Source organism: Arctopsyche grandis, chromosome 8 (assembly GCF_051622035.1).
Source record: "Arctopsyche grandis isolate Sample6627 chromosome 8, ASM5162203v2, whole genome shotgun sequence".
Classification (NCBI taxonomy): Eukaryota; Metazoa; Arthropoda; class Insecta; order Trichoptera; family Hydropsychidae; genus Arctopsyche; species Arctopsyche grandis.
Genome location: NC_135362.1, coordinates 14,096,033 through 14,115,817, shown reverse-complemented (window position 1 = coordinate 14,115,817; position 19,785 = coordinate 14,096,033). Strand labels below are relative to the sequence as shown.

The 19,785-nt window shown below is 31.4% G+C and overlaps 1 protein-coding gene across 1 annotated transcript in view; it reads right to left on the bottom strand.

The window, feature by feature from the left end:
- Positions 1–618: 618 nt before the first annotated feature.
- The window catches only part of Rgk3 (Rad, Gem/Kir family member 3), a 55,191-nt gene continuing 36,024 nt past the window's right edge, over positions 619–19,785 (bottom strand). Inside the window, exons 4-5 of the mRNA XM_077436597.1 lie at positions 3,506–3,695; positions 619–3,411 (exon numbers count right to left, since the gene is read on the bottom strand). Coding sequence (XP_077292723.1) covers positions 3,134–3,411; positions 3,506–3,695 — 468 coding nt within the window. The 3' untranslated portion in view covers positions 619–3,133. The remainder of the gene's footprint in view (positions 3,412–3,505; positions 3,696–19,785) is intronic.

The window sequence follows — 19,785 nt, the reverse complement described above, 5'->3', positions numbered from 1 at the left end:
GTAAGGATTTAGTCAAATTTCATAAACCGGTAAACGGTAAATGATTTTTCCTACTACCGGTATACTGATATTTGCCGGTAAATGATAAAAAAATTGTTTTCGTGGATTACATATGTAACTGTATATGGTTACTTTTCCTAAAAACATTTGCCTTCATTGAATCGCAAATAATTAAAATAAATCTCAATAAATGAATAATGTCATATAAATACATATAAGTTAATTCGTAATAATAAATAAATTTAATTTTTTTAATATAATTTTTAACCAATTATATTTATTTATTTAAAATTAAGATCATAATTGAAACAACCTTCTGATTGTGTTTACATATTTCAATTTGGTATACCGAAATTTTGACGATTTCCTGGTATACTGGTGTTGCAATCCCGAGTCCCGATACATTCTCATTAACTTTGTAATCCATATCAGTATTTTGGCAAATATTTTGTAAACATAAGTGCTTTTTTCACTAACTTGTTCCTAGTGGACAAATTAAACAGGTTTTCAATGTTAACTTATTCACTCACTGAAAGTTAATTTGGCAGTATTTAGAAAAAATATGGTTTAATTAAATTTCGCATATTTTTTTACTTCTTTTAAAATAATAACAAGATTGAGTTGAGCTGTTTATTTATGTTTCATACAATCATTCCAATACATGTATTTTATACAACTGATGAAGAATAATTTGAGTTAAATGTAATAAGTAGTTGATAATTAATTATAGTATTCAATTATAAATTCAAAATATGCATGTATGTAACAAATCGAATGTGCTACACTGATTATTGTCGCTCCACTTGATACTATAACATACCTAACATACACAATAAAAAATATATATACAAATAATTACAATATTTGAAGTTGCATAAATATGGTAACACATAATAATATTATATTATAGTATACATTTTAAACTTAACCTAAGAGTTGATTTTACCATCTCGGTACCATAACATTTGTGTCCGACAATCATATGTATATATAATTTTGTATAAATGGGAAAAATAGGATAATTTTTTAAACTTTATTTTTTTATATTTAAATACATGTACATATACGAACATAATATGTTGGTTATTGTGATAATATAAAAACATGATGTATGACACTATTTGGACCCATGAATTTCTTGTTGCATTGATACTAATGTGAAAATCAAATTTCAATTCCATATAAAGAATTCCATTTGATAGGGATTGAAAAATAGAAGTACATAATTTTTCATGAACAAAAATAATTCTTAAATCAATTTAACGGCAATAAATTATACAGCTATTTCCAAATATGACATACCTTAATGCAATTCATGAGCTTGCTTGTGACTAAGTTGCCTTTTTTATTATAAAATCTTTGAATTGCAACTGGCTGTCTCATTTGAAAATATGTATCTATACATTTTAACAATATCAATTTAGTATTTTTGGTCAATTTTATTGATGACAAAAATTACATTTATACATTTTTACACATACTTGAACGATGTTTACGTATAATATATTTAATAATAATACGTTAAGTAATAATTACATGATATATTTCAGTCGACACGATACAGAATATGTTTATGCATATAATGGTCATGTAAATTTGGCATTTTGGCATTTTTACAAAAGTAGCGTCAATTTCTGAACGTAAAAGATATTAAGAATAATTAAATAATTGTGATTGCTGCTGATTAATAATATAATATTTTATGAAGGCACATTTTGAAAATCTAGAGAGGAGTGTTATCGACTGAACATAAAAAACACATTTTATTATTATTAGTTCATGCTAAATGCATTTTTGAATAATTGGATAAAATTGCTAAATCTTTATATTCTATAAATAGACACCAGAAACTCTTTCTTACAAAGTGTAAAAAAAACTTGGACCCTTAAATATAAAACAGTTAAGAAATTCTGCTTTGGCATTTAACTGATAACGATTTATATAATTTTAAATATACAATACATACTTTCATGAACATTTTGTAATTGCTATTATATAATTTAATTGATCGTAGTTTGACTAAATCTAATCCACGTGATTATTTCTTTTTTTTGATATCTGCAATTTCTTGCACTTTTTTTAAAAGAAAATTCATAAATTGTATATCATAGTTAAACAGCATATTTTTGCTACTATTATCTACTGTTTACTCAATGTACAAACATATGTATATGTATATGTAAGTTTGCTATTACATATATTATACCAGTTCCATCCAGATTCATTTCTTATTTGTAATATAGACTGCTTAAATACGGCTAATCTATGTAATTCATTTATTTTTTTATTAAATTTATTTGAATGGAAAAGATGAATATTTAAAGACAGCTAATCAGAAACGAATTACATACCACACAACAAACGGTCCTTGTTTTATATATGCAATAGTAGCCTGTTTGCACATGCTTGTGCACTCAGTAAAATATCGCAATTCGGATCAACATAATGAATAATTTAAAATTTAACTAATTTTTTTAAAAAGAATTGTATTTTTAATTTATTCTTTTGTTTATTAAAGCCCATACTATACCGCGTCTCTTTCCACGATATACGATTCCAAAGGGAGAAAGAGATAGGGAACATGTTAACGATATTCACACGCACGTGGACACGCATTATACAATTATTATATACGATAAGATAAAAAGTATTCATTTATGATGTCAAAAAATCATGTGGATTGTTTACATTAAGTCAAACTACGTACAATGTGCGTACGTCTAAGCAAGTGTTCTAACGAAACTTCTAACTGTTAATTGCACATCATAAGAAGAAAGATGTTTCATCAGAAAAACTATATAGATTATTTATACTTAAGTTTATGAACAAACAGCATAGAGCTTATTCTAAAATTTATATTATATGTAATTTTTTTATTTTAGTTTTGTTGTATAAATATTTTTATAATACTCCAAGTTCATAATGAAGCAAATTTTTATTTTACAATGTCGTATAACATTAAGATATAATGTCATAGAAGAATTGTATATTCATATATACATATGAATGTACAATTGAAAAAAAACAATAACTCGCATATAGGAATATAATCAGAAAACATTTTTTTTTTCAATTTAAATACTATTATCAAAAGATTCACTCTATATACTTACACTTATCGTTTATGACATATTTACAGAACGTGTAAATTTTCACAATTTTTAAACTTAGAATCCTCCTTTCCAAAAATCCACGTTAGCATTTGACGTGCCTTCATGCTTGCTCTCACGACACCCCTCGACTTGTACCATTGTGCCGGTGAACCTTCTCTCGAACCCATGGCCATCGTATGTTCAATTTTGAGTCTTATTTGGTTTAAAATTCCTACTAGGAGTTCGTCTACATTGTGATTTATGCCAACTGATATTTCTATGAATTTTGCTCTGTATGTACACGCCAAACATTTTCCATCTGAGAAAAGAGATTTTAATTATCGTAAGTCATTTGTTTGTATAATTTCAATGAAAATCTATATTTTACTTTTAATTCTAAATGAGTTGATTACCTTGAGTTGAAACTGTTCTGCTTCTAGCCATGTCTATTTTGTTGGCGACTAATAAAGCTGGACGTGTGCGGAGAAGCTCGGCATCTGACAGTCGGGATAATTCTTGTTCAGCTCTTTGGAAGGACGCTTTATCCACCACTGAATATATGACTACAAAGGCATCTGGAGGATCATATCTGTCGATTTCATCCTAAAATTAAAGAAAATATAGTTTTATTAAAAGAATACGAAAAAAAAAGTTTCATATACATACATACATAAAATATTATAATGTACATTTTGATTTGTCTCATGTATTATATGTATATAAGTAAAACTTTATCAGTCTGTTTATAATTGAGTTGATTCTTTGAATTCAATACTGACATATGGGAGTGTTACTTCTGATATAAATAAACACGATTGTTTATCGATGTTCCATTAACACATTCAATTTCCAGTTACTTCATATTAAAAATAACCTGGCCTTTTGGCTTTTCGCACCGTGCGATTTACAACGTCCAAATTTATCATCAGGTCCATTAATGACCCACAATAGCTCTGAAGTTAAATATTTACAATATAATTTTGGCAATTAATATGTGATTTTAATATACACATATTCGTTTTTCATTTTATTATTTTTAGAGTCCAATGTGGCCGCTGTCTAACTGTTTACAAAATGGAACTAATATTTTTTCACTGTTGTGATATATTTTTCAGTAACATTTATTTTCATAATCATAATAATGGAGAGAGAGAGAGAGTAAAGTTTGTTATGATAATACTTTTGCAAGTCATAATCATTTTGAATAAATTTAGCACCTCTTAATGCGCGGGCAAACTTGGATCATAATTAATTTAATTTAGCTAAAATGTCTCTGCCTTTGTGCATTCAAACAAATATTTAACTGACATTTTAATGAATTGTATATAATTAATTACATATAATAATTTTCTACTTTGCACACGCAATGATAAACTTTTCTAGATACTTGGTACTATAATGGAGTGGATAATTGTCAATTTATATTCTTAAATACACTACTAGAAGTGATGAATAATGAATGAACAAAAAGGTAAAATTAAATATAGAATTATAACAGAATTAGGCAACATTAGTGCGTCGTTAAAGTGTGCGAAGCGCGAGTTTCTTATATAAATAAGCTGTCAATGCCTGTTTCGTTCGTTTATAAAGATCGAAATGTTTCTTTTATTTACACACACATATACACAAAAACGCCCTGCATATTTATATACACACATAATATATTGCACATCAAATTTAAATATTCAATCCAGTTTCTTTTGAATATATTTTCAGCGCAGACGTCTCGAATTGAATTTACGCGCCCGAAAGTTACCAAAATATTTTTAGGTCGAGTCAAACAAATTAAAATACAATAATCTTAAAGGAGCCGATACATAAATAAAAAGCCAGCAGCGTGGCTCGGTCGTTAAGCTTCTGCTTAACACTGAGAGGCGCCGAGTTCGATCCCTTGAGCTGACCTCGATTGAAAAGAATTTTTCTGAGTATATCTGTAATGCTGCTGGTCAGACCAGGATTTGTGACTCCTGGTTGATCGTTTCCTATCAGAGTTTGCCGATTTTCTCGGATTTCATTGTTGAAACGATTCCCGATTAAAAATTGGCTAAAAAAATCCTTCCTACCCACTATGTCACCACTATTTGAGTATGATTAATGTAAATATTACAATAAAAATGTATGTACAATTCATAGATGTCTCGTTAATTGTCGAGTTTAAGTCAGTGTCTCGTAATTTAGCGACTTATGTATATAATAAAAAAATGCTGTATTGTTTGTAATTTGGCCAGGAAGGCGCATTGGGGTTTTACCTGTAATGCCTTCCTGGTATGAAATAAAAAAAAAAAAAAAATAAATAAATAAATAAATATTCATATGGGGAGAGAGGTATATTGCTTCTCATCGCCAATTTCCTGATAGATATACATATGTACATACATTCATATGTATGTATATATTCGTTGCTAGATATTTCTATACGTAAACAATGTTGATTTGGCCCTGGGGAAAAATAAACGGCGCCAGTTATTCAAAACTATAGCAGACTAACACTTCGAAAACACTATTATCACAGCTATAAAGAAAATTTGACTGCCGAGCACAATATAAGCCTAGACGACCCTGAATTAAGTACCTAAATGAATATCTGGTCTTTTTCATAACGCTTTCGTTCCTTTGGTCTCATACATTGTTTGTTTTACATTCGATTATACCTATTCCCACATCCGAAGATATGATTCATTTTATCTCCGAATTAAAGTGAAGCTGTCTTACTTAATGTTCTTAGTTTTTGAATAAATAAAACAATAAAAGTTCATCGTATATTTTGACGACCTCTTTCTCGTACTGTAATCTTATTTTAGTCATCATCATTTACATACAGCCATTCACCAACCGATGCTGGACGATGGCCTCTCCGACACGCTTCCATTCATCTCTGTTTTGAACAACCTCATCCATCTCAACTCACACATTTTTCTAATTTCGTCAACCCATCTTCCTCACGACCTTCCTTTCACCCTTTTACATTATCTCGGGTACAATTCCAGCACTTCTTCGTCCATCTTTCGTTCATTCTTCTAGCTATCTAATCTAATGCAGTTTCAATCTCCACTATATCCACTACCCTTGTCATACTTCAGTTTCCTAACTCTCCTCATTATGCTGAATATACAGCGTTCCATTCTTCTTTGAGTGTTCCATTCTTCTTTCAGTCGGTCCCTCAATGCTGAGAATCATGACCAAAGATCAGCGTTGGGACGATGCTTTTGGAACAAAAAACGGTTCACTATTGTCAAATATGTTTTTTTGCTGTCTTGCTTTGTACAGTAATGGATGAGTCTATTGTTATTTTAGGAGCACCAAGCCAACGCCTAAGTCTAATCATGACCTTCATAAGCTCTGGCATCTGAAGTGTGGTTCACGATTCTTCTCTAATATTTCCTTGAATCGGCATTTCGAGATGTTTCGATCACAGGACAGCCAAAAGCCAACACGATATGATCGGTCCACCGTATAGGAAATTTCCCTTTTTCCTCTACAACACCAACCACAACAAGCTTTTTCAGACTGCCATTGTCTGTTCTCGCCAGGTGTCCAAAAAATTGGAGAATTCGTCGCAAACATACGGTTGAAAGGCGATCTTTGATCCGCAACTCCTTTAGAATTGAAATATTAGTTCGACTTGCTGTTTAAAGGATCTTCAGAATTCGTCTCCAGCACCATACATATTTCAAAAGCCTCCATTTTCTTCGGTTGTCTTTATTGTCTAAGTTTCGGCAGCAAATATGTATATATATGGAGAAAACAAAGCTTCTTACTAAATGCATTTTTGTAGACGTTTCAATGCTTTTGTTCTTCCATATTTATTAAACTGTATCATTGCACTTTAAAGTCGTATAGATATTGTTAAATTCTATGAAACATAAATAGTAATCATATAAATATTTTAAATTCACATGATTAAGATATGAACACGAAGCTTTGATTTCTAATGTATGTATGTATGTACATACATACATATTATAAATCTTAGTAATTATGCAATAGTAAATTGGCATGTTCAAGTAAAATACTTGTAAAGGCAAATTTACCAGACATTTCGCTTTCTAAGTGACAAGGCCATGTTGGGTGCCCTCAGGGAATTACATACATACATACATATATAACGGTACATTCAGCTGACTTTAATACGGTCCTCAGTTGTGTACATTTCTCGGCAATATATAAATTAAAAAACTAACTCCTTCCAAAGTTAATTTACTTAGCGTGATGAAATTTTGAAGAGACACACGTCTGTCTGTACAAATTATATTTGTCCGGTGATTGAAATCAAATACTCGGTGAGTACACCAACTACGGACGAAGATGGCTACAACAAACACTCGTTTCTTTCTCCTGTTCCCTTTTGTGTCACTTATTTGCTCTTCCCGGTTTCATATTCATGTATTGTCCTATCCATTGTCGTACGAATTCAAAAGGAAAACCCTCGTGAGATATTACCGCGGGGCAAAGTATCTGAAAAATGAGAGCTTATATTTTTTCCATATACATATGAATATGTTATACATATATATGTATCTATAATCTATATAAATTTTTTAACCCGCGAAAAGTGACAGCACAGAGGAGTCAGCCAACAGATCCCTGTAGACGTCGTAAAATTTTCGCAGTGCAAATCTGTCGACGCGTACGGAACGTATATTTGAGTTACTTTAAATATTGAACGTATATGTACATACATATATATATATAATACATAAATGGTATCCGTTCAAATATTGAACCGCTAAAAATGCCATCGAAACAAAATAATTCAAGCGAAAGGGGTAATTTAAATGAATACCTATATGTGTGATACTTTTTTTATGTCAAAGTTGTTTGATATTCGGTAGCACAGCTACTATACTAATTTTTTATACATTAGTATATATGTATGTACAAAAAAAAACTATCGTGACGTAAACGCATTTTAACAAGCTTTTTACTAGCTTCTTTTTCATAAATTTTGAATTGAATATCACTGACGATGATTTTATTATTAGATTTTAATATTTAATACATCCAGGTCTTTTTTTAAAAAAAGGTACCGGAACGTATTTCTTGTTAAGCTTTTACCAAAGAAATTTGAATCAATCCATATTTCATCCTCTTTATAAGAACATCACATTTTTTTCATTTTGGCCAATTATATATATATGTATATATATATATATATATATATATATATATATATTTTTTTTTTTTTTTTTGAAGTCGGCGCTTAGTAATAGCATTACAAATAAATATAGTTTTTTTCAACTAACCAGAAGTTAATATAACACGTTTACATATAAAATTGAGTTTTGTTGATGATCATTACCGTCGTATGCTTCTGGTAAGAACATAGCATACAATGAAGTAATTAAATTTAACAGAACTGACTAGGGATTCCAATAATACCGTCACCTGTCACTAAATCACTACCATTTGTTTTAGCGCTTAATAATAAAATATTGATGAATTAATTATACATATGTAGGTCAATTGTCGGTTAATCATTAATTGTTTTAATCAATTACTTTATATAATTCTTTTATTAAAAATAGAATTACGGAAATATTATAATGTCAGGTATAAGAACAACATTTTCGGCATACTTAATTTATGTATCTTTCATTTTAAATTCATGATACTCTTAGCGGTCCCTCTGAATAGCAGGTCTTGAGACGGAAGATATTCAACAAAGAATGAGTGTCAACTCATTCTTCGACTAATCCATACAAACTAGTCGATACAACGTTTTCTTCTACTATCGGTAGTCTATTTGCTACTATTAGAAGTACCGAAGGTCAAATTTTGATCAAAAACTGGTCGAATCCCCAACACATTTTTAATTAAACTTTACACCGTTCGTATTTTTATATTCTTATCCTAAAATTCGCGTATATTTTTCGTTTGGGTATCTCATTTAATCATTGTATAATACATTACTGAAACTTAGTCCAAAAATTTCAATTTTACGCCTTTGGAAGTTGTCGAAATACGATACTTTGCAAAGTTGAAACAACAAAAATTGGAATTTCAAGCTGAAATATATTCAAGGGAGAGTTTTTGTTTACAAGGACACTATATATTTCTAACTATGCCACTGGCCAGAATTCGGTATCCCACTTCAAACTTGTTGCCTCAAAAAACGACACAGTTTCCTTATAAACTTCAAGAACTGTTTTGCGAGAAGTTATTAACATTTTTTTCTTACTTTGGAAAGTGTCGTTTCGTTTTTCACATCTGAAAAATGAATGTTTGTTTCGCGTGCCTTTACTACTGATAGAGTATTTTTCGTAAAGATAGTACTATAATTTTGAGCTTTCTATGTACAATAATATATGTACATAGAGTAAACCTGAGGTAAACGGACACCGGAGCAAACGGACCTAAGGTTTCTGATCCTCTACTAACTGTCACAATCAGTCCGCCATTTTAATGCGGCAGTTTGTGGCATAATATTGTGGTCATCGATTTAAAATAATGAAACGCGCCGACGTTAGCTTTTTTGATAGTAAATTTTGGTGTTTCCCGAGATACCCGTGCTCAGTAGGTGAGCCTAAACATCGTTTAGCGATATTTTAACAAGCTTGACGAAATAAAATAAGTTTAAGTAATCGATTTTTGTGAGTATATGTTTCTATTGGATGAGTTACGTTGAGGAATCCCGGCAGAGTATTTAAAATGAACCAAGTAATGAATAAATATCAGATTTTACTCGACGGGACAAACGGACAGCCACGAAAAGGGGAAAACGGACACCATATTGTATCGCAGTATTTCATCGACTGAGGACCTCTCAGCGATGCTCCTGGGACGAAGAGGCGATGGCTGAAGCAGTCAAGGCAAGGCAAGGTAAAAACAGATAAAATGCCTTTGCAGACGTCAGCGACTTTGTTCAACGTGCCGAGAAATAAACTCGGAAAAAAGTAGCCTCTGCAGATATGCCTAATACCTACTGCATCAGAGCCTACTACACTACTAGCGTATCTCGGCCCACCACATTACTGCCCTTGGTACCACAACTCATTTCACCACTTCTACCAACGACAAAAGGGCGAAAAAATACAGAATCCCGGATATTGATGTCGACCAGTTTTATTCTGGAGACAAAAAAAAGGCTACGAGAAGAAAAAGTAAATAAAAAAAATCAAAAAACCGAGGAAGTTCACAAACTGCGAGTACAATTGAAATTTGTGGATCCTGTCACCAGTCCTACATTGAAAGTGAAGAGTGGGTTCAATATGGTACCGGGTGTTCCATATGGTATCATGAGGAATGTGATAGAAATGGAGAAGACCCACATTTCAAGTGTTTTCGGTTCAAGAATGACGATTGAAATGTAGTGTCCGTTTGCCCCTGCATAATGTGCAAACGGACACCGGATTTTTTTAAAACTGTTTTACTTTATTATTTTAAGATTTATTTGAATAAAAACATTTAAAATTATTCTCAATGCCTATTACTATGTTTTAAATATTCACACCCTCATTTATAACCCATAGATATGAAGCTAATCAAAAAATAGCATAAGCGTGTCCTTTTGCCCCAGGGTTACTCTATACTTCCTTATCTTTGGTTTTTTTTTTATTTCAAGATGCTTGATAAATATACCAATAATGAAATACGCGCATATTAAACATAAATATGTACATACATACATAGGTTGTAATTAGACTATCGTTTCGAGTTTTCATCTCTTACGTAGATGAATGAATACGTTTCAGCTGAAATTTAATTATCTTCAATTTTAGTATAAATTACTCGTGTACACGCAAAGGGGCCATGTTTCATGCGTAATTCTCGAATAAACAATACATTTGACACGTGCGAAACCCATTCTGAAATACACCCATTAATTCAATTTATTAAATTTAAATACATGTCAATATGTACATACATATATGCATTCCCGTACATCGGCAATTATTTCCGAGTGGAGGCCATATTTTTATTTATACAATGTGTTATAAATTTGTTTGGTACATCAGAAATGTGGCTCTTTCCTTTTTGTGATAAAATTTGAATTTAATTCGAAAAATGCTCTCAATGTACATATATATAAATATTATACATATGTACATATTCTGGTGTATTTAATTTGCATTTAATACAAATAAAATACGCAGGTGCTCGAAAAATTATAATACTTTTTAACCTATAATCCCGAAAAGGGTGGCTCGCATAAAATAGGCCCTCAGAAACAAACTTCAAATCGAATGAGGCGACCCTCTGTCGTTTCAGGGGTCGTAAATCGAGGGACGCCGACGCCGCACGAAATTCCAATTCATTCGACGCACGTTTTAATAAAACTCTTTAATACTTGTTTGAGTCACTCGCCAGTCATAATTTTCCACAGTATCGATTTTCCACTCTCTAAAAGTTATGAAAATGTAGACTGAAAGGCTGTATTTTGTATGCTCTCAAGCCGGAATCTAATATTATATTTTAATTTGATTAATATTTTCTTTGCGGCTTAGAGCTGCCTGAATCTGTTGTGTCGAATGAAATCGATTAACTTTCTTAAAATATCATGTTTTGAGGAAAAGCATATTGGAGTCGGAAAATCCAGGCTGTGAAACACGCTTGGAATTCGCACATGCTAAAATTGAAGCTTATTTATTTTTATTTTTCACATTTGTGTACACTTGACGATATGATTGTCAGAGATGGATCTATTCTCATATCATAAGATTATTGCGATCTCATCTTGTATTACTGGATCATTTACATATATGTAATCATCTACTATAACGGTAGTTAACCTTTTTAGGCCCACTTGCACAAAAAATATTTACTCATCCAATAAATCGATGGTACTTATCCTTTAATAGTCGATATTGAAATGTGAAAATTTTCCTGAAACAAAATATTAAGCTCTATATGAAATAATTTTGATTTTTCATATTTTTTTATTCAAATAAATATGAAAGTGTTAATGATAACCACCGAAAGGTTGCCGGGTTTGATTCCGTGGGTTGATATCGATTAAGAATAATTTATTCCGAGTATTTCTGTAGTGCTGGTCAAACTTGGATATTTGTGACAACAATTCTGACAAGTCAGAAGAGTTTGCCAATTTATCTGATTTCATTGTTTGAAACGTTTCCTCATCAAATTGGCAAAAACCATCCTATCCACTAGGTCACAAAAATTGAATATGATTTTAGAAATTTATATTTTATGGATGTCAACCCAGGGGCAACCTGAAAATGGCATCACGGAAAAATATAAAATCGGGTCCATCGGCTATGCCACCTTTCCCAAGCATTTCTTCATTTGAGCCGTTATATTTGGAAGTGGCGGAAGACCGATTTTCAGTTCCAAAAACAGTATTTCAGATTCACTTAATTCACGAATTGTTATCTCGACTTTTAATTCGATACGTCCAGAATCTCGAAAAGAGAATAAGCTTATTACAGGCCACTAGTATTTTTAAATATTGTAAAACGCAAAACATTTGATATAATGTTTTGCGAGATACTTCTCGAAACGAAGAAAAGTGGACTTCGTCAATTTCAAATATAACGGCTCATATTCTGGAATGCACTGCAATTATTTTTTTTAAAATAATCCATTATTTATTAATTGTGTCATAGGTGCTTTGATATACATACTATTATATAAGCAAAAACCTCGATAATTTAACTTATGTGAAGCATTTATATTATTTGCTAACTGAACAACCCCGCCGAGAAACACATGTTGCGATGATCTCGAGTGTGTATAATATCCTAATCGATCTAATATCCATGAGAAGCGTTTTGGGATTTCGATTTTCCACTGGTGTACCACAAATCGTACATTAGCATACAATTTGAATGGAGTAAATGTCCAAAGCTCGAAGCAAATACGCTCCAGGTACGTACGTTTATATGTATTATATATGTCAGGTCTGAGACAAAGCTTCTCAAATGGAACAATGGACACCACTAGAGCTGGAATGCGGACGTCTGACTTCACCAGCTTTTGTTGAACTTCGACTTGGACGATGGAACCGTTTGCTTTGATAGTGAACGGGTCTCCAACGTGTTTAATTAAATGCGACGGTACAGTCAGAGAAGATGCGGCTTGCTTTGAAACTATCTATGTACATATACATATATGTACATGCATAATGCATATCTCGGTTATGACATGATGTACCCTGATTGGTGAATCCACGATGAATCATAAAGCTTATTTATAGACATGATGAATTTTTCTTCTGGAAATACATATATGATTTATTATGTAAAATCAGCGACCCGGTGACAACTTATTATTTTCACTAACTTACACTCTAGTACATTTTGTATGTTATTCATGTAGTTTTAACGTAACTGTAAGACCTTTTCTACGAACATAAAATCTTTATAGGCTGAATTTATTGAAGAAACTGAAGAAAAATCTACTAAGGAAAATATCACAAGTACACATATACATATGTATATAAGCAGTGGCGGCTCGTGCATAGGAGCTGCGGCGCTGCAGCACCCCCAGAAAAATTACGAAAAAATCGCATTTGTATACATTTGACGAATTTGATGAAATGCTATTATTTTAGCACTTAAACCAGCTTTTTTTTTAAATGTCACTTGTACCAGTCTGGTTTTCAACCCGTCATTTGCAACTTTAACATAATATTTAACATCCTTGATTGAAAAGAATTTATTCTGAGTATATCTGTAATGCTGCTGGTCAGACTTGGATATTTGTGACTCCAGGTAGATCGTTTCCTATCAGAGTTTGCCAATTTTTCTGATTTCATTGTTGAAACGGTTCCTCGATTAAATTTGCTGACAACCTACTATGTCACCACTATTTGAGTATGATTAATGTACAATAAAATTTATGTACAAGTTAAAATTGATAGATGTCTCGTTAATTTCAAGTTTTCAGTGTCTCGTAATTCAGCGACTTATGTATGTAATAAAAATGATGTATTGTTTGTAATTGGCCAGGAATGTGCATTGGAGTTTACCTATTAGGCCTTCCTGGTATATTTGTATATAATAAAATAAAACATAAATACACAAGTAGATATAAAAGAAAAAAAATTCCGGTAATTACTGAAAATTATTCTATCGTGAATGTACATATCCATGCATACTATTGCATTAAAGATTGATGCAAATGGCATATTGTTGATTGGGTAGTCTATAATTTGTATATTTTCAGTACGAAATGTCCAAAATGACTAAAAGTTTGAGCGGGATGAATAGGAGGTATGCAAGGTAGTTAACTCATCATATGTACATACATATGTAATTAATTCTCTTTTGATATGGTTTTGTACAGCACCACTGATACATTTGTAAGAGTAGCTACACCGATGGTAGAAATTATTTACCGTTTAGCGGTAAATGAAATTTGGCGGTTAATTACAGTCCCTATATACTATATTTAAATATATTTAAATTTTCATAATATATGAAAATTTAAACAAAAATCTAAAATTAATTAATTTTGAAATTATTATGAGTAAAAGACGTAACAATAAAGAAATGCAACAATTTAAATAATTCAAAATAAAAAATAAGTACATAAAAAGTGTCAAAACACACAGGTTTTGGATCAGTTTTGTGAATAATTAGAATCAATGTTCGGTGGTTTTGATTAAAATTAAATTTGAAGAAAATATTTAATTGTGAAAAAAAGTAAATTTAATTAATCATTATCTGAAAATACTTATATTTGAAAAAATAAAATATGAATTTAAAATAGCAAGATTTTAAAATTAAAATATAAAACAAAAACTTTTCTCGCCTGGGAAAGTCTGCGCATCCGTCGACACACCTGATGCTACTATAGGGTTTAAACTTGGCGCTTTAGTATTAAATTCTGACCTTAAACGTTGTGAAAACGCTTTTAATAATGCACTCGGTGAAAACCCTTTTATATACCTCCCAGTGTGTTTATACACAATTTAACGCTTTCGTGAAAAAATAAATAGAGCTTAAACTACGGAAGCGAAGATAAAATTGAAAGGCACAACATTTCCATCTTCCGCACTGTTCTACATATGCATATTACATATATGTATGTACATGTATATATATTATATAAAAATGTATTCTCAGCTATATCATATTTACACTATTAAGAATTTCCCTGGCAATAAGATGATGAAACACACTTAATTAATTGCGTTAAATTGTATTTCAGGATGTGGGAGTAAATATCTGAGTAATCTGGGGGATCGTGTATATTGAGTTAGATTCAATGCTAATTTACCAAGCTTAGATCGATTTAGTTTGGGCAAAACCTTAAAGGGAAACTCGCGTAGAATATTTCAAAGACTTAATACTGGTATATCTAGACATTTAAATTTTACTTACCGTATATTCTATGCTCAAGTTTCGGTACGGCTGCTAGGCGGATTACAGAATCTAATAAGCCTTAATACGACAAAGCAGGCAAAGGAATCTGCACTCGTACAGATGCTCATTCGCGTTTGAATCTTAAATTTATTTCAACGTAAATAATCATCTTTTGACCTTGCATTTACGTTTTTAATGTGATTGCTGTGTAAATTTTTCTCCGTGTAAACAATGCGTCTCCGGAGGAAAATTCTCTTTCGTCGAAATTGAATTCGGACTGCGCATAGCAGTCGACAGCTGCCGGCGATGAGCAATAACGAGAGACAGCAAAGGGTTAAATTAAATTTAACCAGGTTAGCAGTATATGCGAAACTCAAGTACATATACTACGGCTACGACGATATTGCTAAGGAATTGAGAAATTCTCTCCAATCTGTATATATTTTCTAAATTAAATTCACGAGATATTATCAAGTGACCATCAATAAATACAGGAGACTCATGTACACATATGTAATTATTTTGAACCCAAACATTTTCATTAAAATTAGAATTAGCAATGAATTTTACAATAACCACTACCGCTATAAATACCAATACGAGCATGCACTACGCTCGCGTGCCGATAACAGTAAATTTTAATTAATTAATAAATAAACCGTTATAAGGTTAGCGTATTCTTCTAAATAATCATTATTATCATATATGTATATATGTACTTGTAAATAAATATAAATATGGAGTGAATTTTCTTTTAGCGAAAATATACGACGGAGTCGAGCATTCAATAGAATCAGCATCGACGTATAAATTGGGCTCCTTTTGAAGAATATATGACCCTTTTTTTCTTCATTTGATCCGTTCCGTTTTTTCGCCGAGTGACATTTTGAACGAAAAAAGGTCGATGAGAAATCTATCAAGCTCTCCTTGATGAACTGTGGTGATTTTGCAAGCATTTATGAGAAATTGACGACATTAACTTGTCTATTCATTTGATGAGATCATTGATTATCAACGGTGGAAAAATCAATTCGTTCATTTAACGCGTCATAATTGAATAAAAAAAAATATACTAGTATAATGACGGCGCAAGTGCTGTTGTTGACTTTTAACTCATTGATTCGATTATCCGTGGTGAACGGCCGATTAAGTGCAAACTATGCAGAAACGTCGCATAGGGTTTGTAGTCGGCGAACCGCTAACGAAATTAACTAGTCGACTGCAAAAGCTTTAATACAGCTGTATAATAGTATGCATTGATAAAACGCTACTGGGAAATCACGAGATTCGAGCTCGGAGTTCGCTGGGTCGTTATTGTGTAATGAGTCAGCTGTCCGCGAATAGGTAATGTGCGGAAAATTTCAAACGAGCTGAAAATTTGCAATAACATCAATGGGGAAATGATGTTCTATGCAGCGGGTACTTTCGTAGAAGGAAATCGATTGTGAATTTTAGAACGCTTTCCTGGAAATCAACTTAAATTTTCCTGTGTAGAAAAATCGTTACACTTGGATACACGTAATACAATAATCAATATGGCATAACCATTTTAATCCACTTTAATCTAACTAAATACGAATTTTAATAACTAATTACGAATTTTAATAACTAATTACGAATTTTAATAACTAATTACGAATTTTAATAAATAATTACGAATTTTAATAACTAATTACGAATCTATTTTAATAACTAATAACACACTTGCAATGTTTGAATGCGATTTTCATTGTTTTGAAAATCATAATTGTCATAGGTTTAACCAATTCGTTGATATAATATTTAATCAACTTTGTATCTTATATACCTAATTTTAGGTACACATTGTATATTTTAGAAAAATGACACTTTTACAGATTGGCCAATCGACATCAAAAGGAATTTTGAGGGTCGATTGACAAAATTTTGTGACGAAAAGAGCTGAAGATACCATTGTATAGATTGATATTGTATTGTGGACGTAAGACAGGCTCTTCTGAAAAAGGAGGGTGGAGGCATTGAGATCCAAACTCGAGTGGGGTGAGAGGATGCAAAGGTGAAATTATACTATAATTTTATAATGATATATATTTATAATTTGTATAATGATATATATTTGTATGTATGCACATACATGTACATATTACATATGTACATCAAAGAGCCGGATTGTTAAATATTCTATTATATTCTAACAATTGATTTTAACAAAATTCTATGACATATATTTGAAAAATTGATTTTAATAAAATTTGTTGATCATACTGTATTGAAAATATGTATTATACACATTAAACAAAATAGTTAAAATTTATTTTAATTAATCGTTTGATTCATCAAAATAATATGTAATTTAATTATGTATTGGCAAATTTCAAACTTGATTAAAATGTGAAGCGTTGTGGGAGATATGTATATTTTTGCAACCGTTCCGTTCTGCATTCAAATTCCGTTCCACTTAATTTATTCAAATATTACATAGAACAGTTTATTGTTTTCTCGACAGTGAAATGCCAGAAAATTTTCTAGTTCGCAAATGGAATCACGCACATTTTCATTACAAAAAAGAAAATCCCGTGAGACCACAACGAAAAATTCACTCTATTTTGTATGCCTTTTGTGAGCTCGATTTTTTGAGTGCCTTCTTTTTTTCATTTCCTTCTTTCGAAAATCGAAGAATAAGAAGAAGGAAATTCGACCCTTTTTCAATCCGATGCGATGTGATGGCAATTTGAAACGTTTCTCGAGAAAAACTTTACCGAAATCGAAGTTTATCGCATTAAAAATGTATAGAACTTAAAATTATTCACATTGAATATTTATATTATTACTTTATTTATGTACGTAGTAACAATAGATGAAGTTTTGTGATCATGCGAAAATTCGAACTCGAGATTTTGACCGATTCGAAATCAGAATCGATTACTGATCACGTTTTCATGATCTAGAAAAAATGTGTGTCTGTGTGTGTGTCTGTGTATTTTGGGGATTTTTTGAACACTGTTAGTCCTATCGAACTGAAACTTAGTATCGGTTACTGAAATTCTTATCAACACGACGTAATTTTACTTCATTTTTTTTAGTCTTTATTATTTTTTTCAGAATTTCCCTTAACGAGTTTACGCTGATCTTGTTATGAAAGTTTCTGCATGACTTAAAAAGTGTGCAATTTAATTAATTTTTAAAGGTTCGACCGAAAATATTCTTTTAAAATTCATAAAAGAATAAATTTTCTGAATTTATTTTAGTGGATACTAGCAGAATTATCCAGCGTCCGACATTCAACTTCATAAAATAGATTAATACATTCATTCTTTCTGTAATCGAATTTATATATTAGGTTCAATTTTGATTCAAGATTAAACTGAAATTAAAACTGAATATTCAGCACTGAAATCACAATATTTCCTAATGTGATTTGAAAAATATTGTCTCGATATATTACTATTTGAAAATCGATATCGATGTTTGTTTTTTGGTGGAAATAAGATCGAAACAATAAAATAGATCATTTTTTTGTATTATCAATTTTTTTTAGAACGTTTCAACATTTTTTCATTAAATTTGTCTTCATCAAATGGCCAATATAAATGGTTGTGGCTATTTGCAGGTATTGTATCTGCGAATTATTGGCTATTTGCAGGTACTGTATCTGCGAATTATTGGCTATTTGCAGGTAATGTATCTGCGAAATATTGGCTATTTGCAGGTAATGTATCTGCGAAATATTGGCTATTTGCAGGTACTGTATCTGCGAAATATTGGCTATTACATATAAATGATACATTTTCAAAATGCTTACATTGAAAAATGAAATATGTTTATTCTTTACGTCACATATTTCGTTTGTATGCGAGTGAGTGAGTGAGCTTTCATATCGTATTATAATATTCCGTTCGTAATAAGCTCGGGGTGTGGTTCGCGAAACTTTCATAGAAACTCGCTTGAAAAGTGTTCCATTTGCATCTCTGATTATTTGGGTTTGAATTTCATGAAAAAGCCCCAGCTCCCAGGCACTCACATCGTGCAATAAAAGGGATGCTTTTTAATAATTTAGCACACGATGGTTTTGGTATTCCGGCCCTTTTGGCAACTGCCATATTGGTACCTTCACACATGCATACATCTACACATAATATCAATGCTAATGTATTCAGTTCCCCGATACGTCATATTCACATATCAATCGATTTCACAATACGATGATATTCCACTAGAATACTTCATAACGGTAATTCAAAACAATCGAAATTGTGACACGTTAATACCATAGGCTTACGAATCTATACATATATGTACATATTATTCACGCAAGGCTAAATTCATGGAATACAACTAGTTGGATATAATGCATCGGAAAATTTAGATCCGAGTTTAGAACGTATTGTATGATATAACATGTACGCGTAATTGTCAAATGGTAAAGTGTACAGGCAGTTGGCCAAGTC